The sequence below is a fragment of the Chlorocebus sabaeus genome, chromosome 25 (genome assembly GCF_047675955.1).
Source record: "Chlorocebus sabaeus isolate Y175 chromosome 25, mChlSab1.0.hap1, whole genome shotgun sequence".
In the NCBI taxonomy this organism is placed as follows: domain Eukaryota; kingdom Metazoa; phylum Chordata; class Mammalia; order Primates; family Cercopithecidae; genus Chlorocebus; species Chlorocebus sabaeus.
The window spans coordinates 49,384,537-49,411,975 of record NC_132928.1 but is presented as its reverse complement, the minus strand read 5'-3'; the positions used below and the strand labels follow the sequence as shown (position 1 = coordinate 49,411,975).

At 36.0% G+C, this 27,439-nt stretch overlaps 1 protein-coding gene across 1 annotated transcript in view; it reads right to left on the bottom strand.

Moving 5' to 3' along the window:
- Nucleotides 1-27,439, bottom strand: part of ACBD6 (acyl-CoA binding domain containing 6) — a 205,527-nt gene that overhangs the window by 104,896 nt on the left and 73,192 nt on the right. The window contains exons 4-5 of the mRNA XM_007989309.3: nt 27,227-27,309; nt 10,397-10,502 (exon numbers count right to left, since the gene is read on the bottom strand). Coding sequence (XP_007987500.2) covers nt 10,397-10,502; nt 27,227-27,309 — 189 coding nt within the window. The remainder of the gene's footprint in view (nt 1-10,396; nt 10,503-27,226; nt 27,310-27,439) is intronic.

Genomic DNA, 27,439 nt, shown 5'->3' with positions numbered 1-27,439 from the left:
ACCAGACTGGGTAACATGGTGAAACCCCGTCTCTACAAAAAATACAAAAATTAGCTGGGCATGGTGGCACACTTCTGTAGTCCCAGCTACTCAGGAGGCTGAGCTCAACAGGAGAATCGCTTAAGCCCATGAAGTCATGGCTGCAGTGAGCCATGATCAAGCCACTGTACTCCAGCCTGGGCAACATAGTGACACTCGTGTTTCAAAAGAAGAAAAAAAAAAAAAGAAATCCCTTCACAAGAATTTACTAAACTATAATGTCAGTGACTTAAGGGTGAAGGAATATGAAAGGGAGGTATTATTTCATCCTGTATAAAGGAGGTAATTAATAACAATAATAACAGGAAGTTGCCATGAAAACAGCTTAGGTATCCATCATAAGACAATGGTATATTCACATGATGGAACATACTGAGCAGTATAAAAGAAGGAAGTACTGAACTATAGCAATAGGATGAGTCTCAAAAACATTACGCTGAATGAAAGATGCCCTACACAGAGGAGTACATATGTATAATCCCATATATATAAAGTTTGAGAACAAGCAGAACTAATCTATGGTAGAATAATATCAAAACGGTGGTTACCTTTTTGGGATTAAAAGAAAAGAGTGGCTGGCAAAGGGCATGAGGAAACTTTCTGGGGTGACAGCACCGTTCTATATCTTGATAGGCGCTTCAGTTATACAAGCATATGCATTTGTCAAAGTTCATCAAACGTGTCCTTAAGACTTGTGCATTTCATTGTATATAAATATTATTTTAAAAGAAAAACCAAATACTGAATTCTAGTTAATTATATGCACGTTAAAATACTTAGAAGAAAGTGTACTGTTGTCTGTGTACTCTAAAATGTATCAAAAAATAAAAAAGATTTGACAAATGGCTAGATATTGGTAAAGCAAGCATAGTAAAATATTAATGGTAGAATCCAGATGGTAGAAATATAGATGTTCATTTTAAAATTCAACTTCTCTTTAATGTTTAAAATTTTTCATAATATACTCTTGGGGAAAAAAAAATCAAACAAAAATGTGTACACCTATGTTCAGAGCATAATTCACAAGAGTCAAAAGGTAAAAGCAAACCAAGTGTCCATCAACGGATATCTGAATAAACAAAATGTGGTATACGCATACAATGAAATATTATTCATCTTACAAAGGAAGGAAACTGACACATGCTACAAAATGAACGAACCTTGAAGATATTACACTGAGCGAAATACGCCAGTCAAAAGGGACAAATATTGTTATGACACCATTTAAATGAAGTACCTGGAGTAGCCAAACTCAGAGATAGAAAATAGAATGGTAGTTGCCAAGGGCCAGGGGAAGGGAGGAATGGGGGGTGTTTAATGGGTACAGAGTTTCTTTTTTTTTTTTTTGAGATGAAGTCTCAATCTGTCACACAGGCTGGAGTGCAGTGGTGTGATCTTGGCTCACTGCAACCTCCACCTCCTGGGTTCAAGAGATTCTCCTGTCTCAGCCTCCGGAGTAGCTGGGAATCCAAATGTGCAGCACCACGCCTGACTAACTTTTGTATTTTTAGTAGAAATGGGGTTTCACCATGTTGGCCAAGCTGGTCTCTAACTTCTGACCTCAGGTGATCCGTCCGCCTCAGCCTCCCAAAGTGCTGGGATTAAGGCATCAGCTACGGCACCTGGCTTGGTATAGCGTTTCAATTGGGGAAGATAAAAAAGTTGCATGGTGGTGGTGGTTACACATGTGAATATATTGTTTTATTTATTTATTTTTTATTACGAGACTGGATCTCAGTATGTTGCTCAGCCTAGTCTTAAAACTCCTGCGCTCAAGAGTTCCTTGTGCCTAAAAGTGTGAGCCACCACACTTGGCTCATGTGAAAAAAAATATACATATGTATATTTTTGAGAGTGAGTCTCACTGTGTTGCCCAAGCTGAAATCCAGTGTCACGATCTCAGCTCACTGCAACCTCTACCTCCTGGGTTCAAGTGATTCTCTTGCCCCAGCCTCCCAAGCAGCTGGGACTACAGGCATGTGCCACCATGCCCAGCTAATTTTTGTATTTTTAGTAGAGACGGGGTTTCACTATGTTGGCCAGGCTGGTCTTGAACTCCTGACCTCAGGTGATCCACCTGCCTTGGTCTCCCAAAGTGCTAGGATGACAAGCGCGAGCCATGGCACCCGGCCTCATGTGAGCATATTTAATGCCACAGAACTGTAGATTTTAAAATGATTAAAATGATACATTTTATGTATATTTCACCACTATTAAAACATACCAAAAATAAGTTGCCAAAGCTCATAGGATTTAAGCTACTTTCACTATTTTCTGATTTTGTATTAAATCTAAGTTTCTGATGCAAAGCAAGACCATAGGCTTGATTTTTAAATGGCACTGCCTACATTAATGCAAATAAGCATAATAGACAATTTGAAATGCATTTCTCAGTCATTCGTGTGAATAAACAAAGTTCCTTCAAATTAACATCTTAATCAACTATATAACCAAAATAACATATACTGTGATATACAAAGTTATTTAAGAGGATGCATTTTTTCTTCCTTCCTTTCTCAAATCTCATATAACTGCATAAATTTAGTCTCAGTATACTGACCCTGCCTCTTAAATCTTTTGCTTTTCTGTTACGTTAGTAATGTCACAGTTTCACCAGAGTTTGCAGCAGTTTCTCAAGCCAAAAGCATGCAAATTGTATTAGGAGCCACAGATTTAAAACAAAGTAGAAAAGGAAAGGAATAGTAGTCAAGAGAAAGGTAAGCCTTCTTCAAAGTATCTGAAAGAATCAACAGACTATGGAAAATGGCTAATGACAACAATTATACTGTCAACAGGACAGAAAAGGAAAGAATGTAACTAAAGACGCAGTCCAATGAAAGTGGAATTTGAGAGTGCATTAGATAAGAATCTATGGAAAACCAATGAACTACATGTATGAATGCTTTTGGGGGGACTGATGATAAACATTTGTACTAGAATAATGTCATCTATTTTGCTAAAATATTACACTGTTACATTTGATCTAAAACATTTAAATTACTTCAAAGATTTAAAATACTATTTAAATCCTATCAATAAGCATGTATTTAGTGTTGATTGTACGGTACACTAATCTGAGAAATAAAAGTGTATGACAAGAATTATGTAAACATAATTTGAGCCTGATGCTTGATAGCAAATATTCTCCCCATACTTCGAATATACTTTTAGAAATTATTGAAATCGTCCCTTCCCCTTAAAAGACATTTTCCTGGAAGAACCAAAAATATTTGGTATGTGTGAAGAGCTGTACTAATGTGGGTCAAAGATAAAAATCGAACCACCATTTAAAAAAAAAATAGGCTTTAAGATCTTCTCTTTAACTTTTCCCTTCGTATTTCAAATTCAATTTTCAAGCATTTCTCAAATGATTGAAAATATACTAAAAGTTGTAATTTAATTTTTTTTAAAAAAAGTATATATGACACCATGGTGTTATAAACTCGGACCCTGAAACATCTAAGCATAACTATGAAACTTTTTTCTATTATGCAAAATACAGACAATGTCCCCTAATTACTATACTAGTAGGAAATACCAGGTAATTTTCTCAAATTAGAAATACATGCCTTACTATATTCGCATAGGTTGAGTATCCCTTATCCCAAATGCTGGTGACCAGAAGTGTTTAAAAGTTTAGATTTAAAAAAAAATTTGGAATATTTACATTATATACTTGACTGCCCCTCCTTAATCCAAAAGTCTGAAATCCAAAGTGCTCCAAAGAACATTTCCTTGGAGTGTCACACTGTTGCTAAAAAGTTTCAGACTTTGGATCATTCCAGATTTTGGATTTTCAGATGAGGAATACTTAACTTGTAGTAATTACAACTTAAATGAATAAAATATGTACACTAGGAATTATACTTATGTACAATAAAATAACTTCATTATGAAATACAAATACATTTTATTTAAAAGGCGTTTCTTATATATTTGTTCATATATAATACTTAGATCCAAATGTATGCATTCAAATAATAATTTATAAATTATAAATTCATAGTTATCAGCGAATAATGTATTTACTTCAATGCGTGGGAATACAAATATAGCTTATCATTTTATTATTAAAATTATTATTAAATTTCTCTATGTGCTCACAGCAAATTTTAAGTGCAATAAATGTGACTTTTAGTCATAAAATTAGGTTGAACCTGCTGAATGAAGATTTTAAGTAAAAATGTATATTATCCCAGAGAATCTTAGGGAATCAGTAGGGAAATATCTCAAGTTCAAATATCACATAAACACAAAAAAGAACTGAATGTCCTTTCAAAACTATAATTGTTACCCAACTTATAATAAGAAAATGTCAAAAGAACAGAAAGGGTTAAAAGTATTTAGCTAGAAGTTTAATTTTGAGGCTACACACTTTTACTCCATCATCAAGGCTTACCAAATTGTTTTATTTGCTAGAGCTTTAAATGTGATGAAGCAATACCATTTATTTTATTTTGGGATGTTAAGTTTGATTTTGATTTTAAGCTCCCACCTCCCTTATGTTCTTAAATTAATTCATACAAATCCCTGATTAATAATAAAAGGGTTTGCCATCAGTATTCAAAGCCCAGCCTGAGTTGTCATGGCTGAGAGGTCAGAAATCTGCTTGGAGCAATGAGAGAACCCAACTGAATTCTTGGCGTCTCAGTCTATGAATGTGTAAGCACTTCATCTGTTCATGAAATACAATGTTCTGGCAGGCTGAGGGTAAAGGTAGCTGCATGGTTAACAAACTGGAAGATCTGGAAAGCAGCACTACATCAAAGTAATGAAATACACAAGTTTTCCTTATCTTTACACACACAAAATACGTGTTATTTAGTGTAAGCTATCTGTGTTCTAGGCACTTATTCCACCCCTATCACAGCTGTCCATTCAGTGATCTTTGTGGAGGTCACATATGGATTCGACTTCTAGTAATATTTTATAAAAGAAATTGTTGCAAACCAGAGCATAACACAAGGAAGGCCAAATGACAACTGCTTATCCTTCTTTTTCTTCCTTTTATTTATCCTTCTAAAATCTAGTGGTAGGAAGAATACTCTCCCAGACCTGGTTTCTACTTAGCAGTTATATGGATTTGAGCAAGTAAATGTAGGTCTCTGAACTTCAGTTCCTGTCTGTAAAACAAGAACAATATCTGCCTTAGAGAATTGTTGTAAAGATAATATAGTAATAAGTGAAAGTACTCTGTAAACTATCACACGCATTGTATAAAGTATTATGTGTCATTTGAAAGATAAATATTAACAGGCAACATATAGTACACACAAGATACTTCCAGTGAAAAAACTGTGACTTTGAAAAGTTAAGTGGCTTACTTATTTATTTCTGTTATATTATCATCATCCTTCACTCATACTATTAATAATAAAAGTAGCTAAAATATACAGACAGTCTCAACTGATCCAAAACCCTTCTGAAATATCAGATAAACATAAATCAAGTAAGAGCATTATCAGAATATATAAATGAGATGGTGTCACTCACCTCATGAGACAGTGATATAAACAAAAAACAAATGTTTGTTGCTGTAAGCAACTGAAATATGGGGGTCGTTTGTGCCGCAGCAAAAGCTGACTGATATAAGTACAATCCACAGCTTAGCAATGAGTATTTACATAGTCATAATAATATTAATATTGATTCAACAGAGATTCAATCAGAAAGCTAAAATTAAAAGTTGTGATATAATTATGTTAGGAGGGTCAGAGAGAGAGGGAGAAGATGAGTAAAACAGTTAAATCTAAATGTAACACAGAAACAAATCAATAACGTCTAAAGTTGAAAAATCAAGAAATAGAAGTATATTATTTAGAGTTATGTAGGTAAGGTGCAAAAGACACATTAAAAGAACTGGAAGTCTGGCCAGGTGCAGTGGCTCACATCTGTAATCCTAGCATTTTGGGAGGCCGAGGCAGGCTGATTACTAAAGCTGAGGAGTTCGAGACCAGCCTGGGCAACATGGTGAAACCCCATCTCTACTAAAAATACAAAAATTAGCCAGGCGTGGTAGTGCACACCTGTGGTCCCAGCTACACGGGGACTGAGGTGGGAGGATCACTTGAGCCCAGGAGGCAGAGGCTACAGTGAGTCCTGATCATGCCACTGCACTCCAGCCTGAGAATCTGTCTAAAAAAAAAAAAAAAAGTTTTTGCCTTACGGGAGCTAGAATAAAATGTAAGAAGGATGCAGGTAAGAGATAATCTTTTTGTTTATAAGACTAATAGTAACATTTGATTTTTTTTAAGAATGAATGTATTAACTTTATAAAAATTTTAACTCACAAGCACAAAGATAAAAAACTACAATAAAAAAATCAAGGGAAGCAATCATGCCGAATTTATTAAAAAAAGAAAGCTGTACAGGCATACCTTATTTTATTGCACTATGCTTCATTGTACTTTGCAAATACTGTGTTTTTTGTAAATTGAAGATTTGTAGCAACCCTGAGTTAAGCCAACTATTATTGCCATTTTTCCAACAAGATGTGCTCACTTCATGTCTCTGTGTCACACTGAGATAATTCTTGCAACATTTCAAAGTTTTTCATTATTATTATATCTGTTAGGGTAATGATCAGTGATCTTTGATGTTACTATTGTAATTGTTTTGGAGTGCTACAAACCACACTGAGAAAGATGGCAAATTTAACCAATAGATATTTTGTGTGTTCTGACTGCTCCACTGACTGGCTGTTCCTGGTCTCTCCCCCGCTCTTCAGGCTTCCCTATTGACTGAGACACAAAAATATTGAAATTATTAGCCAATAATACAATAGTCGCTAAGTTTCAAGTAAAACCTAGTGTCAAGTGAAAGGAAAAGGGTTGCACCATCTCTCACCTTCAATCAAATGCCAGAAATGATTAAGCTTAGTGAGGAAGGCATACTGAAAATCAACATAGGTCAAAAGCTAGGCCTCTTGCGCCAAACTGCCAAATTGTGAATGCCAGAGAAAAATTCTTGAGGAAATTAAAAGTGCTATTCCAGTGAGCATACAAATGATACAAAAGTAAAAAAGCCTTATTGCTGATATGGAAAAAGTGAGTGGTCTGGATAGAAGATCAACCAGCCACAACATTCCCTTAAGCCAAAGCCTGATCCAGGGCAAGGTCCTAGTTCTCTTCAAGTCTATGAAGGTAAGGGGGCTGCAGAAGAAAAGTCTAAAGCTAGCAGAGGCTGGTTCATGAGGTTAAAGGAAAGAGGCCATCTCTATAACATAAAAGTACAAGGTGACGCACCAAGTGCTGATGTAGAAGCTGCAGCAAGTCATCCAGAAGACCTAGCTAAAGTAACTGATAAACGTGACTACACTCAACAACCATCTTCAATGTAGAGAAAATAGACTACTCCTACTATTGAAAGAAGATACCATCCAGGACCTTCATGGCTGGAGAGAAGTCAATACCTGGCCTCAAAGCTTCAAAAGACAGACTAACACTCTTGTTAGGGGCTAATGTGGCTGTTGCCTTTAAGTTGAAACCAATGCTCATTTACCATTCTGAAAATCCTAGGGCCCTTAAAAATTACTCTCAATCTATTCTGCCTGTGCTTTTGAAATGGGAAAACAAAGCCTGAATGACAGTATATCTGTTTACTTCACAACATGGTTTACTGAATATTTTAAGCCTACAGTTGAGACCCACTGCTCAGGTAAAAAAAAAAAAAGATTCCTTTCAAAATGTTACTGCTCATTGACAAGGCACTTGGTCACCCAAGAGCTCTCATGGAAATGTATAAGGAAATTAATGTTGTTTTCTTGTTTGCTAACACAGCATTCATTCTGCAGTCCATGGATCAAGGAATAATTTTGACTTCCAAGTTTTATTATTAAAGAAATACATCCTATAAGGCTATCGCTGCCATGGACAATGATTGCTCTGATGGATACGGGCAAACTGAAAATCTTCTGGAAAGGATTCACCATTCCAGATCCATTAAGAACATGCGTAATGGGAGGAGGTCGAAATGTCAACATTAACAAGAGCCTGGAAGAAGTTGATTCTAACCTTCATGGATGACACTGATAAGGATTCAAGACTTCAGTGGACAAGTTACTTGCAGATATAACTAACTGCAAGAGAACTAAATTAGAAGTGGAACCTGAAGATGTGATGGAATTGCTACAATTTCATGATAAAACTTGAATGGATGAGGAGTTGCTTCTTATGGATAAGCAAAGAAAGTGGTTTCTTAAGACACAATCTACTCCGGTAAAGATGTTGTGAACATTGTTGAAATAACAACAAAAGTTTTAAAATACAACATAAACTCAGTTGATAAAGCAGTGGCAGGGTTTGAAAGGATTGGCTACCATTTTGAAAGAAGTTTCACTGTGGGTAAAATGCTATCAAACAGCATTGCATGTACAGAGAAATCTTTTACGAAGGAAGACTCAATCAATGTAGCTATCTTCACTGCTGACTTATGTTAAGACATTGCCACAGCCACCCCAACTTTCAGTGACTACCACTGTGATCAGTCAGCAGCCATCAACACTGAGCCAAGACCTTTTGCCCCACGAAGATTATGACTTGCTGAAGGCAAGCCAGATGATTGTCAGAATTTTTTTAGTAATAAAGTATTTTAAATTAAAGTATGTACTTTTTTAAAGATATAATGCTACTCTACACTTAATAGACGACTGTAGAGTGTAAACACAACTTTTTTGTTTGTTTGTTTTTTAAGACGGAGTCTTGCTCTGTTACCCAGCCTGGAGTGCAATGGTACGATCTCGGCTCACTGCAACCTCTGCCTCCCAGGTTCAAGCATTTCTCCTACTGCAGCCTCCCAAGTAGCTGGGATTACAGGCACCCGCCACCATGCCTGGCTAATTTTTTTTGTATTTTTAGTAGAGATGGAGTTCACTATGTTGGCCAGGCTGGTCTCAAGCTCCTGACCTCGTGGTCCACCTGCCTCAGCCTCCCAAAGTGCTGGGATTACAGGCGTGAGTCACCGTGTCCACCCAGTAAACACAACTTTTATATGCACTGGGAAACCAAAAATTTCATGTGACTTGCTTTACTGCAATAGTCACTTTAATGCAGTAGTCTGGAACTGAATCTGCAATATTTCAGAGGTATACCTGTATTTTGATTCTGAAAGGCAAAAAACAAACAGACAAAAACCTCAAACCCAATTAGAATCAGAAGACCTGGTATTATTTTGTTTACTTAATGAAAACCACATAGTATTACTAGTCCCTTTGTGCAGTATCATAGTCTTACATTTTCAATTCCAGATGCCACTGACAATATTATCACAGGAAAGATGTTGCCGAAAGGTGAGACAATATTAAGGGCTAACCTTTTACATAGGCAGCTCTGAATTACACGTAAGTTAATTATGATCTATTCTACAGATTATCTATGATCACTCAATGCTTTCTTCCTAACAATTACTACCTTTGGCCATTTCAGTCATCTTTCACAGCATCACCAAAGAATGAGAAAATGATTAGAAGTGAATTAGTAAATGTTGCTCCTTTGTTAACAACTATAATGCAGGGTCAGTTAAAACTCAATTTGTGAATGGTATTATTCACAACACAAATAAATTAAGAAGTAATAGGCAAGGCACAGTGGCTCATGCCTATAATCCTAACACTTTGGGAAGCTGAGGCAGGAGGATCATTTGAGATCAGGAGGACAACACCAACCCGGACGACACAGCAAGACCCCATCTCCACAAAAAATTAAAAAATTAGCCATGAGTGATGACACATGCCTGTAGTCCTGGCTACTTGGGAGGCTGAGGCAAGAGGACTGCATAAGCCCATGAGTTTGAGGATGCGGTGAGCTATTAGCGCACCAATGCACTCCAGCCTGGGCAACAGAGTGAGACCCTGTCTCTCTCTAAAAAAAAAAGAAGTAATATATTTTATAAAATAATTTTCTATACGATTCCTTTAATTAGTAGGCCAGCATTTAAATTATTGATTTACCAAAATTCGGACACAGTTTTCTAGAGATACATTTATTGAGCAAAGAACAATATACCTAGCTGTTCAAGGTATAATAACAGAAGACAAGAAAGCTATTTATAAATGAGATATTGCTATTACCTGTAGATTTCACTTATTATGCTAATAATCTCTCCCTTTAGCATAAACATATGGAAGCTATCAGACTCCTACAAATTTCAGGTAGTAACTTCTAAAACATAGATAAAAATATGTGTGACACAATCACAGAACGTATCTTAACTAGGTAACAACATCTCATTTAGATATTCTGATATACTCTTAGCCATGCTGTACTTTGAGTTGTAGTTCACTGGCCTACCATTTAGGAAAAAGCACTGGGGCAGAACAACCATGCATAGGAAAATAATTAACAGGGCATGTTTTTCATACCTCTTCATCTTTCACATTCACATCCACATTTTTCGATTTGATGGCTTTGGTTATATGGTCAATGTTGTTTTCCCTGCAGTAATCAAATATATTTTTGTCTTCTTCCCTAGAATAAAAAAAAGAAAGGTCTTTTTCTTACTGGGTAATACAAAAAAGTTACATATTTTCAACACAATCTGTTTGCTGCTGACACAGATGTTAATGGACTCTGTTAAAAAAAAAATCTTACATGAACAGTAATAGTTTTTCAGTAGCTGTAATACAACCAACTCCTGAAAAGACTAAAGTTCTTAGTTTCCCACTTGCCTTACAGGATAAGAGAATAAATTGTTACTCAAGTTTTTAAAATATACATGAAAGTTATTTTCTTAAAGCAAAGAAAATCAATTAGACAAAAAGAGGAGGGCATTAAAAAATTCAGAAATCCTTTATAAGATAGTACAATCAAAGACTAGAAAGAAAAGCTGGGAAGCATACTACATACCCAGCACTCTTCTAAGTATATTGTATGTGCTAATTCACTTAATCTTTCATCCAACAACTTCACTTTACAAATGAAGAAACAGGCAAAAAGGAGACATTAAATGATCTGCCGAATGGTACGACATTTATCAAAGGTAGAATAAGAGCTAGCATTCACTTAGATCAACTGATTTTGTATATAGTACATTTTTCTATTATATTATGCTGCCTTTTGACTAATCAGCTGCAGTCTATTCCAAAATCTGAAGCAGAAGTTCTTAACATGAAATCTATGAGCTCTCTAAATAATGTACAGAATTATCTTTATAATGCAGGTGCATTTTTCTGGCTGTTGTATGTACAGGGGGAAGAACTGTTTCAATCAGATTCTCAAAAGAATCAGTGACTCCCATAAAGATCAGTAATTTACAATATTAACAATCAAACTGCCCCATATGTGGACTGAATTTTATGAACAAGTATAAAGGAATGCATTTTCCATTCCAAAAGTCAAACTAATGTGTTTTATAACTTGCAATGCCATAGCATCCATTCATCAGAAAACAAAACACCTGGTCATCGGAGTTCTTATATCTTAAAAGCCAATCTAAACATCTTGTGCCATATACAGTCATAGCTAATTTTCTTAAAAGACACTACTTTGGCATCAGCCATCTAAGCATTCTTTATGCATCTGAAGTATTTTATTGAGCACCTACTACATGTAAGGCACTGGACAAGAATTTGTTGATAACAGATACAAGGCTAAGCAAGAAAGTTTGCCTTTAAGACACAAACAGTATAGTTGGGATGACAAAAATCTACACAGGATTAACATAAAAGCTGAATCCTTAACAAGGACTACAAGAAAAGAGAGGAGAAACAACTTGCTTCAAGCTAGAGAAAATGAAGTAGGTTTTAAGTAAGAAATCATGTTTAATAGGACTATATGGTCACTTGAAGAGGCCCTGTTAAACAGAAGAGAAAATGCCTTTTCGATCTTATTCTGTAAAGAAAATAAGAAGTGAGGCCAAACCCCAGAAAAGAAAATTCTGATTTTAAAAAGTAGAGCTGCAAATAATACCACTTTAGTCATATTTAACCACCATTAAAAACACCATGTCTCAGGAGGCTAAGGCAGAAGAATGGCGTGAACCTGGGAGGCGGAGCTTGCAGTGAGCCGAGATCCCGTCACTGCACTCCAGCCTGGGCGACAGAGCCAGACACCGTCTCAAAAAATCAAAAAAACAAACAAAACAAACGAACAACAAAAAAAAACCCATGTCTGTACTTTGGGAGGCCGAGGCGGGTGGATCATGAGGTAAGGAGTTTGAAACTAGCCTGACCAACATGGTGAAACCCCGTTTCTAATAAAAATACACAAATTAGCTGGGCACGGTGACACATGCCTGTAATCCCAGCTACTCAGGAGGTTGAGGAAGGAGAATCACTTGAACCCAGGACGTGGAGGTTGCAGTGAGCCAAGATCATGCCACAGCACTCCAGCCTGGGCGACAGAGTGAGACTCTGTCTCAAACAAACAAACAAACAAACACCATGTCTATGAAAGAATACCTTCAGAGTTCCAACTTAAGGATGATAGGGACCTACTTTCTTTCAATCCAGTAACAGAAAACCCACTAATTCAAGAGGCACCAACCTCAACTGTTACAGAAAGGACTGTGTCTTTTAAAGTCATAGCAATACTACAGTGCTACTCGCCAATTGTTTTTGAATTAGAAAATAATGGGAAGTTGGTGGTAGCGAACAGAAAGGAAAGCAGAAGGATCCTTGGCATATGGGTTACCCATACTCAGTAATATGAAAGGGTTATTCACAGATGAGAGGACCTTTGGAGTGGCCCCTCTTCCTGAGTCCAACTTCCAAATGTGCATGTATACCTATGCTATCAGCAGTAAAGAAGTAAACACAGTACAAACACAAATAAATTTCTATTTTGTTTAATGTATCTTAAATACGTTTCTTAGTCACATCATATACATCAATAAGTTTTTTTGCTATGTGATTTTTTGGAGGGTAGGTGGCATTTGTTTAAGTATTTGTTTATCATATATAGTTTATCATCACTAAATATGCTAGGCACAGAGATATTAACAAAATACTTCAGGACAGTGTATACATATAAATTAAATACCAAAAAGAGAAGTTCAATAAATTCACCAAAAATGTGCTACAAGGCTGAATGATGAATATAAAAAAATTAAGTGATATTCTTGGGCTTAATTGTTAAATATAGATACCCAATCCCACACCAAATTTTGAGTATTTCACCTTCTACAACCAAGCTGTCTTTATACAATGTCACCATCTAGTGGCCAAAATGAAGAAACATCTGGAGAAACATTATTCCATATTTCCTTTCTTGCCCCCTAACAAAATTATGTACATGTGTAAATCAAACTTTCTCCCTCAACAGTTCTCTAAGAGCTCAATACAGCCTTCCAAAGTCAATCTTGCCCACTATATCCATGCCTATCTGAAATAAAATAATGTGCTAATGAATCCAACCATTATGAAATACAGTAGAGCCTTTAATGTGTCTCTCCACATCTTTATTTTCCTTCCTTATTTTTTACTTAGTTATATTGTTCCCTCTCTTTGTTGAATGTGCATCTAACATTATCATATTCATTATCTGTAGATGACTGTAAGTTATGTTTATGATATACTACCCTAAAGTATGTCCCATGTTATCTCTAGCACAAAACAGAAAGCCTCTTCTTTAGGTTACTACAATTTTTTTCTGAAGTTGACAGAAAATACACTTATATTCCTGAAGGAAAAATCACTGGTTTTGACATTCTTTTGAAATATAAGAGCACACTCTATGGGAAAGAGGGATAGTGTTCAAGTACAGCTATCTTTTTCACCCAAACACAGGAAGATCCTTGCCCATTCCTAAATATGTTATCTGTACCATTTTCTACTCAGATAGCATTTTCTTATCAAAAGAATATTTCAAATAGGTCTCATGGCAAGACATATAATGTCCATTTAACTACAAAAATTATGGAAGGAATTAGCTTGGAAATCTATTTAATAGGCATGTTCAACAAATATTCAATTCAATTCATATATTTATCAAGCACCTGGATATCAGATATAAAACACAGTATTCTAGTAAATAGACAATGAATAAGTATTTACTGTATGAATGAAAATCCCAAGAAAGTAAGCCAATATCTACAAAGATAAAAACAAATGCCATAATTCCTCAAACTAAGGAATGTATATTCGTGGGCTCTAGGGTACATAAACACCTTTAAAGGGATATACAGGTATAGATCATTTTAAGTGACTCAATCTCCAGCTCTTCAACTTCTTGCATTCTTTACTAAACTGACCTACCTGAAAGGGTTCCTGTGGCAAATATTCCATTACCATTCTCCTTTTCCACATTCCCTCTGCTCAAACACTCTTCCCCTCATTTGTGAAGAAGCATTACACCTCTGTGCTTACTATAGTTAGTATACTTCAGGAAGTATAACCAAAAGACTGAGGCAAAAAAACATTCTGAGTGATTTCTCTGGAGGAAGACAGTTCATTCATGAGGTCTCATTAGGACCATGGCTAAGGCAATCCTCAAAATGATACACTTTCCCTGGCTCTATTTTTATGTTCACAAATAACCATTTAAATGTTAATCTGTTTTTCTGGACTCCTCAATTCTCAGAAAGGGACCCAGCACTTCAATCACTACAAAGACATAGTCCCTTTGGTAAGCAAACAAGCATATTAGTTTACACCTCAGTTTGGGGCCAATTTTATTATTCCTACTCTGTCTCTAAGGGTCTGCTTGATCTACGGATCTTTTTTCTACATCTTTGAGGTTGACTGATCAATGGTAATTCACCAAAAATTTCACTCTGTGAAGTTCCTTTGGAACTAGTCTTTCTAGGATAAAAGCTTGCACTGCACACTATCTTCCAAAATTCAGTCATACTGCTAGTGAATATTACTTTTTTGTAGGAATTTAAGTTCCTAATTTACTTGTTGGATGTATGGCCAGTTGTTGATCTGAAAGGCAAAGAAATGTACTACTCTGTTCAAACATAATGTTAGAAAATAATGCTGTCATCTCACTGATTTCAACTGACTTATGTTTTTCAACATTCTGTATATGCCAAATACGAAACTCAAAGTCTAACATTGATTCTTTTTAATATAATCTTTCACAAATCTAATCTTCATTTTATAAATAATACAATTTTATATAATCTTTGATCTGATGAAACCATATTTTAAGTTGAGATTTAAAAGTATGTTTTAATTTATAAATATAAAATAACCATACAGGCATATATTAATTTTACTTACGGATGTTTCTCTCCCTGAAAAAAAGGATCTATTCTTACTCAAAGGTGTTTAGTGAAGCTGGCTTAAGACATATGGGGTAGGGTGTGGTGGCTCACACCTATAATCCCAGCACTTCGGGAGGTTAAGAAGGGAGGATCACTTGAACCTAGGAGTTTGAGACCAGCCTGGGCAACATAGTAAGACCCTACCTCTACAAAAAAAACTTTCAAATTAGCTGGGTGTGGTGGTGCATGCCTGTAGTCCTAACTATTTGGGCAGATAAGGTGACAGGATCAATTGAGCACAGGAGTTTGAGTTACAGTGAGCTATAATCACACCACTCCACTCCCACCTAGGCAACAGAGCAAGACCCTGTCTCTTAAAAGAGGAAAAAAAAAAAGAGGAAAAAAAAAGACTTATCTGGGAGGAGCAAAATAGGTAAAATCAACTCCTAACTCAAGGATTAAATAGTCATGGCTGCCATACTTAGCACACTGAAAACCCCTACTTCTAATTAATATTTAATTAAAATTACAGATGTTGATTTCACATTGTAGGATACTGTTTTTGACTCTCAATCTTACCAAAGACAACGAATGAGAATCTATGCTATGATACTCAGGTAAAATCTTCCAAATAGTACCTCCTTTCTGAAAAACCTTGGTTTAATCCCTGGAAGGGGCAAAACATTGCTTGGGTGGTAACCACGTTCAAGAAGTCTAGCCTTCATAACAAAGTACTTAACAAAGTGTTTTTTTGTGTGTTGTGCTGATCTTAAAATCATTCATGAGGCTGGGCGCAGAGGCTCACGCCTATAATCCCAGCACTTTGGGAGGCCGAGGCGGGTGGATCACGAGTTCAGGAGATGGAGACCATCCTTCCTAACACGGTGAAACCCCATCTCTACTAAAAATACAAAAAATTAGCCGGGTGTGGCGGCGGGTGCCTGCAGTCCCAGCTACTTGGGAGGCGGAGGCAGGAGAATGGTGTGAACCTGGGAGGCAGAGCTTGCAGTGAGCTGAGATTGTGCCACTGCACTCCAGCCTGGGCAACAGAGCGAGACTCCATCTCAAAAAAAAAAAAAAATCGTACTTGAAATCCTGGATGACAAAGAGATATTTGGAAACTATTACCTTGTCATATCCATTGATTCTGAATGCAAATTTTTTCATGTTAACATCTCCTATGAATCTTATAATCTGCAGCATCTTACAATTAAATGATGGCATATTTTTCTTAATAGTATTTAAACAATGGTATGCAGGAGTCAAGGCGGTAATAAGGTAGGTTCAAAATACACAGTACCCAATGGACTAGTGAATGACCAAAGGAATTCGTGTAAGTTGACCCTTAAACAACATGGAGGGTGGAGGGCACCGACCCACTGCATCATCAAAAATCTGCATGTAACTCAACTCCCCAAAAACTTAACTACTAGTAGCCTACTGTTCACCTGAAGCTTTATCGATAACGTAAACAGCTGATTAAATTTTGTATTTGTGTTATATAATATATTCTTACAATAAAGTAAGCTAGAGAAAAGAAAATGTTACTAAGAAAATCATAAGGAAAATATATATTCATTAAGTGGAAGTGGATCATCATAAAGGTCTTCACCTTGTTGTCTTCACAGGCTGAAGAGGGGTTGGTCTTGCTGTCTCAGTGCTGGCAGAGGCAGAAGAGGTGGCAGGTGAGGCAGGCACACTCAGTGTAGCTTTGTGAAAACATACCATAATTTCTGCCTGACTTTCTAGTTTGTTTCTCTAAAAGTTTTTATACAGTACCAATCCTTCTTCCACCATTGCTTAAGTTTGGGTGCCCATATAAGGGTCCATGTAGAAAGTCAAAAGCAGTCTTACATAATCAGAACGCTTCTGCAAGATTGTCTAATGTCAATCTGTTTTGGGCACTGTTTATTCTACATCTTGTTTTTCATCATATCTATCTGGTTTGGAAGCACTCATTTCCATCAAGTCATCTTCTGTTAACTCCTCTAGTGTGGTGTCTATTATCTTCTGAATTTCTTCAAGATCTATATCTTAAAACCAACTCTGCCCTTGCCCTGCCACACATTTTTGCCATACTCACAATCTTTCATGAGTTCCTTGATTGGCTCCGCTGTAAATCCTGTGAAATCATATATAACATGTAGACAGTTTTCTCCAGCAGAAATTTATTTCTTCAGGCATGATGGTTTTCACTGCCCTTTCTATAATGACAGCATTTCCAATGGATCCTTCCCGACCTTCATGATGTTCTATCAGGGTTCTCTTTCGTGGTGTTGACAATCCTTTCCATAGACTACCATGTGTAATGAGCCTTAAAGGTCCTTATAACCCCCTGATCTAGAAGCTGAATTAGAGATGTTGTGTTTGGGAGCCAGTAGATTGCAGTAGATGCCTTCAGTTTTGAACTCATGAGTTTCTGATTGGCTGGAGAACTGTCCAATATTGAAAGGACTTTAAAAGGTGGTCTCTTACTAGAAAGGTATTCCTGACTTCAGGGAAAAAGAATCAATGGAATCAATCCAGAAAAAACGGTTCTCATTGTCCAAGTCTTCTTATTGTACAACCAAAAGACCAGAAGATGGTGTTTACCTTTCCCTTCAAGGCACAGGGGTTAGCAGCTTAAGTGTAGTGTTGATCATAAACCTGCCTGAATTTGCAGAAAACAGAGTTAGCCTATCCCTTCCTGCCTTAAATCCTGGTGCTTGCTTCTCTTCCTTACTAATAAATGTCCTTTGTGGCATTTTTTCTTCCCCCAGAATAGGGTATTTCTGTCTACATTAAAAATCTGTTCATGCAAATAAATATCCTTTCCCCTCAATGATTTTTTTTTTCAAGTTTGGGGTACATGTACAGGATGTGCAGGTTTGCTACATAGGTAAATAGGTGCCATGGTGGTTTGCTGCACAGATTGTCCCATCACCTAGGTATTAAGCCCAGCACCCATCAGCCAGCTGTTCTACCTAATGCTCTCCCCTCCCCCCATCTCCCAAGGGGCCTAGTGTCTGTTGTTCCCCTCCATGTGTCCACATGTTCTCATCATTCAGCTCCCACTTATAAATGAGAACATGTGGTGTTTGGTTTTCTCTTCCTGTGTTAGTTTACTAAGGATAATGGCTTCCAACTCCATCCATGTCCCTGCAAAGGACATGATCTTGATCCTTTTTATGGCTGCATAGTATTCTACATTTTCTTTATCCAGTCTATCATTGATGGGTATTTAGGTTGATCCCATGTCTTTGCTATTCTGAATAATGCTGCAGTGAACATATGCATGCACGTAACTTTATAACAACAGAATGATTTATATTCCTTTGGGTATATACCCAGCAAAGGAATTGCTGAGTCAAATGGTATTTCTGCCTCTAGGTCTTGGAGGAATTGTCACACTGTCCTCCACAATGGTTGAACCAATTTGCACTCCTACCAACAATGTATAAACTGTTCCTTTTTCTCCACAATCTCACCAGAATCGGTTGTTTTTTGACTTTTTAACAACAGCCATCTGACTGTTACTAAAAGAGAGGCATGAGTGGCATCTCATTGTGGTTTTGATTTGCATTTCTCCACCGATCAGTGATGCTGAGCTTTTTTTCATGTTTTTTGACTGCATGTACATCTTCTTTTGAAAAGTGTCTGTTCATGTCTTTTGCCCACTTTTTAATGTTTTGTTTTTTCTTTAAATTTGCTTAATTGTTGCCTCTTGGTGAGAAGAAGCTGTTTCTCCTATTATCTTGACCTTTCTAAAGTCAAACCTCCTTCCAAACTTATCAAATCATCCTTTGCTGGCATTATATTTTGCAGGTATAGATCCTTCACTTTCCTTTTGCTTTAAGTTGTCACAGAATGACTTTTCTTTTTCTCAAGTCATAGTAGAGTCTATAAGTATGCCTTTCCTATAGCAACACTACACCTACATAAAAGCTGAACTTACAATATGAGATCAAAATATATTGCACAAAAAGTGCAAGGTTCTTGTACTTGCCAGGGTAGCTGCAGTGATGGTTCATGAATTCCCTTTTCTTTTCTTTCCCTTTTTTTTTAAGATGGAATCTCGCTCTTTCATCCAGGCTGCAGTACAGTGGCATGATCTCAGCTCACTGCAACCTCCACCTCCCGGGTTCAAGCAATTCTCCTGCCTCTGCTTTCTGAGCAGCTAGGATTACTGGTGCACACCACCACTCATGGCTAATTTTTGTGTTTTTTGTAGAGACGGGGTTTCACCATGTTGGCCATGCTGGTCTTGAACTCCTGACCTCCGGTGATCCACCTGTCTTGGCCTTGCAAGGTGTTCCCAAGGCCACCCTGTGAGCCACCACACTCGGCCTATCCCTTTTCTTTTTTACAGAAGTCCTTAATGCTGAATTAATTTATCTTGAAATAGCAGACAACCACAGCTGCAGACCTCAATCTACAATACATATCAAGCAATTCAACTTTTTCTTATAATGTCATGACTTTTCTCCGCTTTTTGGGAGTACTTCCAGCATCACTAGTGGTACTTCATATGGGTCTCATGGTGTTATTCAAGGTGTACAGTATAGTGCTACACACAATGATAAAATACTCAAAAACCACAAGAGATCACTTTTTACTGTTATGCCCAGTTTACTGGAGAGACGAACTGCTCACTTGGAGATGATGAGTGTCTTGGCATTTTAAGTGGATACTAGCAACACCTGAGTTCACCACAATAGCCACAGAAGGTAGCAACAAAATTACTGCAGTAGTACGGAATGTACCACAGTTAATTTCATGCAGTTATGATTTAATACTGCATCTTTGCTTTTTTTTACATTTTTCTGGATTGAGAATTGCACCAGATATGGTCTGCTAGTGTTTATGTGCCTACATTGTGATTAACTTTTTGTAACAGATTTGAATACATTTTATGGTAGTAAATGAAAAAATGGACTAGCATCTACATATATTTTACGCATTCATGCCATATCTTTTTCTTAATTTTTTTTGGATATTTTAGGCTACATAGTTCATCTGCAAGTGTTTTCAAATTGTTGCAAATTTCCAAAAAAGTTTCCAATATATTTATTGAAAAATATCAGTGTACATTTTCATTGATAATCAAGTGGAAAAACATTAAGTGGACCTATGCAGTCACAACACGTGTTTGTCAAACAGAAATTATATTTTGAATCACAATTCCTGCACTCACAGTGCCATATCTGCAACTGGTTTCAGGCAGTTATAGAAAGAAACCAGTTAGTTTTCCCCCTTCCTGTTATATGATAATGGCAACATCTTCTTCTACTACATAACTATTTTCAGACTGAATTATATTAATATATGCAAAGTACTCAGTTCTAGGTCTAGAAAATTCTTAAAGCCTTCAAATTGAAACTTCCATTTGTTATACTATTTATGTTGATAAGGGTCCCTTCAAATAAAACTACATACATTTTTATGTATTTTTCTCACAATCTTTCAATAAAGTATTGACAAAGAAAAAATCAATGACCCAGATATTTCTTACAGATAATTAGTTATACTGCAGCAGTTACTTAACCATAATTTATAAAGACACCATTTACTAAAAATGTATTTTCACCCCTTAAAAGCTGCTTAATCTTAAACAAAGTTGATTGAAAACTTCTGATACTTTAAATGCCAATAATATAAAATGTAGTTGAGTTCTAATCAATCTCTGGAAAATCAGTTGCCATATCAGAAAAAGCACAGATACGCTTTCCTAAAAGTCTCTACAGAGCTGAGTTACATTCTCAACCATTAAGGTAAGTCTAAAATCAATAAGATAATTGATCCCAAGGAAATATCACCATCAGTACATTGATAAACGAAAGACCAAAGTCTCGAATTTTACCAGTAAAGTACATTTTTAAAAGCATTAAATGGAAAAGAAATTTTATTTTAAAAAATTTAACTGAAAAAATTTAAAAAATTTACCTTAGTAAATAGCAACAACTATCAGACTCTATTTCATTAATTAGAGATTATAATGATTCCTCAAACATTTCCAGAGCCAGCATAGCACAGCAATTAAGAGCAGAGTTACTAACTATGTGACCCTGGGCAAGTAAGCTAATTTCTCTGAATTTCAGTTTCCTTATTTGTAAAACAAGAATATTAACAGCATCGATATTTAATAGGGTCATCCTAAAGACTAAGAGAATACATATAATATAGTATGGTTACTATACTAGCATATAAGAAACAGTCAATAAATGTTAACTGTCATTATTATTATCTTAAGAATTTAGCATATGCTGTAAACTGGGGGTCATTCCTCATATCCTACATAAGTGTCAATTAATCTAATAAATATTAATTAGAACTTCAAGGAAAAATAAGCCAATGTGTTTGGAACACAGTGAACAAGGGGGTGAGCAGAAAACTGGCATTAGATGAGATGGTAAGGGGCCCTGTTCATATTATTTGTAATACATATTCTGCTTCTCATTACTGTAATGGATACAGTATACCCATAACCTCTATATATCTTTATATATGCACACATACATACACACAACAAATTTTGTAAACAAGCATTTCATAGGTATCACATATAGATAAGGATATCGGAAGAAGAGAAAGAAAAACTAGATGTGGTAGACAGGAAAGAGAGAGCAAAATGGGAAAAAGAAGAGGAGAAGAAAAAAGAAGAAAACAGAGAGGAACAGAAGATGATGGTTTTAGTTGATGAATGACCCTTGGTTCAGAAAGGGCTAGATTTGTGTACATGCTTGGTTGGCATCATGATACTGAGCACACAGGAGGTAAATGAAGCACGCTAGAAAAGGGTGAATATGAGAGCCAGGAGACTCTTACAACAGTTACTGTTTATGTCAAGACCCACATGTCCCAGGGGACCCATTTTCACATAATCTATAATTATCTCTTTGCTTTAATCGCCTTGTCATTCCTGAGGCTCTCATGGGCACTGGAAGAGGAAAAGCTCATTAACTAAACCTTTTCTCCTCTCTCCAGCCACCCATGGCTTTTAATTGCTTGGTGTGTTATTATCTAGGAGTGCAACTGGAATCATTTTCATAAGAAAGGGAGGTAGAGAGGAGGAAGGGAGCCATAAGTCCCTAAGGTATGCACCAAAGACAAACCTTTGCTTTCTCAATTATTTATGCCAGCTGAGGTTTTACAGGCTGAATAAATCCATAACTCAAGTTCATTCTGAGCAGTCAGATTCTCCAGGGGGAGTTGCCCACTTGCCTATACACACTTGTGTAGTCCTCAAAGAATAACCAGAATGTAACAAGACATATGTCATCCAATTTATCACCTATCACCAAGGTGTTAACACAATGTTGATCACAGGCAACATAGTGAAATAGGGAAGTATTACACTACCACCAGCCAAACAGATGGAGGGAAGCTTTTTGGTGCTTAAAGGCAGTGGTATCATTAGGATAGTGGTGTTCCAGAATGACTTGGCCTGTTAAATGCATAAAAATTTAAATATTCAATTTTTAAAAACACAAATATGTATAACACACACTCTTGAAGCTTAAGAATCTTTAAGTAGATTTGTTAAAAACAGGCTGCAATCTAAAATGTGAAGCTTTGAATAAATAGAATTTTATAACATCTGATTTTAGAAGTAATTTACAATAAAACTATACAAGATACAGCTTTTTCTCCAATCATATCTCTTTCAGGAAAATTTTAGAGTATAATTTATGTGTGACAGGCTTTTATGCTACTTCCAACCTAGTTCATATTTCACCAAGAATACAAAATTAAAGCATAAAACAATCACTTTCATTCTAATTTTTATACTTATAGTCTTCCATTTATAATCAGGACTAGACAGCAGCCAATGAAAAGATATTTGGGAAATATTTTCAAAATCCATTATTGTTTAAAAATGGAAACTTCATAAGTTAATGATGAAAGCATCTCTTTGAAATTCTACAGGCTTTTGTGTCTGACCACAAGCAGCGACCTCTGGTATTTTCTGCCAAAACACTTCATTTGTCTCACAGAACAACTAATCAATTCCAGAGCCCATCAATCATTTCAGTTGTATACTAGGTCTGGTCTTGCTTAGAGAAGGTCCAGATGGCTGTCTGTGTAAGTGGAATTAATAAAATTCTAATAGATTACATGACATCAAACTACAAAATATAACAGGGAGGACCAAATCTTACTGCAGGGTGGTGTGGGTACTGTTCAATCTTCATTTACTATATTTTTAATTCTTGCCCTAATTTCTCAATTTATGTGCAAACTTCTAGATCAAACCTTTGAAGCATATAAGTAACCAGAAGCAATTTCCTGTATACGTAGTGAAGAATCATTTTACTCTACAAACCCCTATGCTTATTAACCAGTACTTTTTCTGCCCATCTGCAGTATAAATGAAAAACACAGCTGATCTCAAAACTAGAGGTTACTCCCAGTTATAAGATTTGTTACTTTCTTGTTTCTATAGTTCTAAAAATATCGGCTCTCCCTTCCTTGTTTTCCATTTTCTTTTGCAAAAGCAAACAACTTGTATTTAATTATATAACCAGAATGCCATGTTATTTTAGCTCCTAACATCAGCTCCTTGCTGCTCTAGGGACCCCCTCTGCTGAGTAACAATACTATTTATAAAAGCTAACAGTTACACAGTGACTTTTTTTGCACCAGATACTGTTCCAGGATGTCTGTGTATTGACATAATCTGCTAAGTATCAAGTGAGACAAGTACTATAATTATCACCATTTTACAGGTAAGTAACTTGCCCAAGATTACACAGCTAGTAAGTGGTGGAACTAGCATTTGAATGTCAGCAGTTTGGCTCCATAACTTTTTGTACTTAATTAGAATACCCCCACACCCCCTCAATTACATTACAGAACAATTAACTAGCTTCAGAATGAGAAACTGATGTCAGAGCTCTGCGATATTAACACAGAGATCTGAACCTCTGACATTATATTGATGCTTTCTATGACAGAGTGGAAAGCAGGAAGCAAGCTCAGAATTGGCCCCCATGGCCCTCGGCTCAAGAACATTTACCTTAAAACTAAAACAAACTCATAACTCATCATCTATTATACAATACACATTCATCAGAAAAGCTGCCAAAACAATGGAACCCAAACTTAACCAAATGGATTTATTAGATACTGATTTGCCTGATCTTTACAAATGTAAAAAAAAAAAAAAAAAAAAGGGCCCTGAGGTTTATATATTACAGTATCAAAACAAACCTTTAAAACACATTATTTTATGTCCTTTTTTAAAAACAACAGTTCCATAGAAAAGAATTTTTGCTTTCATCCAAGTCTACCATTTGATGCTTCTAAAACTCTAAAACCTACTGTCACTTTCACCTCAGTTAAATATAATTCTGCCAAGAAATTGCAGTTAACACCAATTAAAGCACAACTTTCTCTTAGAAAAATAAAACACACCAGATATATTTCACCAAAATACAAGCATAATTTGATTACATAACTTCAACAAATAACCCATTTTCATTGTTGCAATTGCATTCTGACATGTAAGAAACTATAGAGACTACATCTGGCTCTTCACTGGAATAATTCAACATTTCAGTATATAAGAATTTTCATGCTGGACACAGCGCCTCACACCTGTAATCCCAGCACTTTGGGAGGCCAAGGTGGACGGATCACGAGGTCAAGGGATCGAGACCATCCTGGCTAACACGGTGAAACCCCACCTCTACTAAAAATACAAAAATTAGCTGGAACTACAGGCGTGATGGTGTGCACCTGTAGTTCCAGCTACTCAGGAGGCTGATGTTGCAGTAAGCTGAGATCGTACCACTGCACTCCAGCCTAGTGACAGAGCAAGACTCTGTCTCTGAAAAAAAAAAAAAAAAAAAAAAAAAAAAAGAATTTTCATTATGGCCTAATTTGTTATAATGGAATTCTACTATACTATAAAAACAACTCTCCCAATATAAGAATATGATTAGTTGCTGTAATTTTTGATCTGCTGTAGTAACAACATTACTGTGTTTGTAATAAATGGCTTTCAATGGCTTGTTCACATTCATGTTTCGTACTCTTTCTTAACAATATGTTCAGAATATGAAGATTTAGATGATATCCTAAGACTGATACTTAATGAAGACTTCATTAAAAAAAGGTCAAGTCTAACCAGTTTTGCCCACAAAGTTCATATTTCATTCAATTAATAATATTTATTAAACATACTTTCATGAAAATGCCAAAAGTAGTATGAACATATTATTCAAAAGTGAAGAAGCTGAGAAGCACAAATATTCACAATGTTTTGTGTCATTACAGGTTCATAATAAATGTGTGTTGAATTAAAATCTCTACAAAAACAAACTATAATATTCTTTGTCATTGTTTATCATGGTCAAAATTCTAAATACTGATTTAAATCTAAGAACCGCTTCATTAGCAATTGGGTGGAGGACAAAGGAAGGAAGATTAACCCTTTCAACACAGTTTAACTCTATCTCAGGATTTCTACTCTCACTACAACTGGAGTACATTTGATTTGCTTCATGTTCTGTAGGGCTGCTGTGATCAGTCATGTCATCAGACATTCGAAAAGACACTGTATTCAGTATGTCATTTTGAAAAATACTAGAGTCTGGGAGCCCTCAAGGAAAATGGCATACAAAATAAAGATCATAATTTACAGAGAAGTGATTGATATTGTTAGAAACTTAAGCAGTGACTTTTTTTAAAAAAAGGACAGTCAAGAAACTATCTCAATTTATTTATCTAACTAGGAAAGAAAAATAGCCTATACATTTTTTATTGTTTAAGGGAAAGAGGTGAGGATGGGCATATCACAGAAGAACCAAACTAGCAGCTCTCAGTTTTACAATAGGGCTCTTAGGCTAACTCCGCAGAAGCAATAGTCACTAAACTATCAGTTCTTCAACAGAAGCAGCTGTGGCTACCTCCCAAGTTCTGAGCACTTTCACTGAAGATCTACTAAGTTTGGGGGACTTCCTCAGATAGTGAGAATGCAAAGATGGGTAAAATATGATCCTCACTATCAAAAACTAAAAGTTAAAAGTATTTCTAGGTATACAGTTCAGTAGTGTTAAGTATATTCACACTGTTGTGCAATCTCCATAACTTTTTCACCTTGTAAAACTGAAACTCTGTCCCCATTAAACAACTTCCCATTTCCCCTATCCCCTAGCTCCTGGCAACCACCATTTTACTGTCTCTCTCATTTTTGAATACTTTGTTTCTGTGAGTTTGACTACTTCAAATACTTCATGTAAGTATAATCGCAAAGTGTTTGTGTCTTTGTGACTTGTTTATTTCACTTAGCATAATGTCCTCAAGGTTCATACATGTTGCAACAGGTGTCAAAACTTCCTTTTTAAGGCTGAATAATATTCCATTGTATATACCACAACTCGTTTATCCATTCGTCAACAGATGCTTCCATCTATTGGCTACTGTATAGAATGCTGCTATGAACATGGGTGTGCAAATATGTCTTTGATATTCTGCTTTCTTTTGGATACATACCCAGAAGCAGAATTGGTGGATCATATGGTAATTCTATTTTAACTTTCCAAGGAAATTTCCGTTTTCCACAATGGCTGTATCATTTTATACTCCAAAATGACTTTTAATTTAGAGCAAACTAAATTTTAATTAAACAAATTAAAATCTTTAAAAGAAATAGTAGTATTTTAAGGAAAATTAACACAAAAATCCTTAGCTTTAGACTGAGACACAACATCTTGTCCCACCAACTACTTGTGTGGGGAAAAGTCACTGAATGAGACAGTTGTTATTAGACACTGATGAAAAGTAATTATTATCACTTATTCAGACACTTCTCTGGCACTGGTTCAGACATTTAATTGATTTTAAAGATTATACACCTAAAAAATTATTTCCTGTCATTTATTGTTCTGCTTGCAAATACCACCAAATCAATTTCATGTTACGAAGGAATGCTTCACAAATTGAAGAATTCAGGATTAAAAACATATAGTACATATATACACACACATAAGCACATACATACAAACACACACACACACACACAGGCATATATATTTCTATTATCAAAGATCAGAAGAGAAATTACCTGATGGTTTCTTCATGATATAGAGAACTAATAACTGGCCCACCAAAACCAGTATTTGCTTCTTTTCCTTTTTTCTCTGGTATCTGTGGGAAGGGGGGAAAAAAGTGAAGAAAAGACAAATGGGTTAAAACAGTATGTATTTAAATCAGTTACAAAATGTTATTTTGCTAAGACTAAGGATTTTACCCTCAACCATCTCTTCAAACCCTAGTA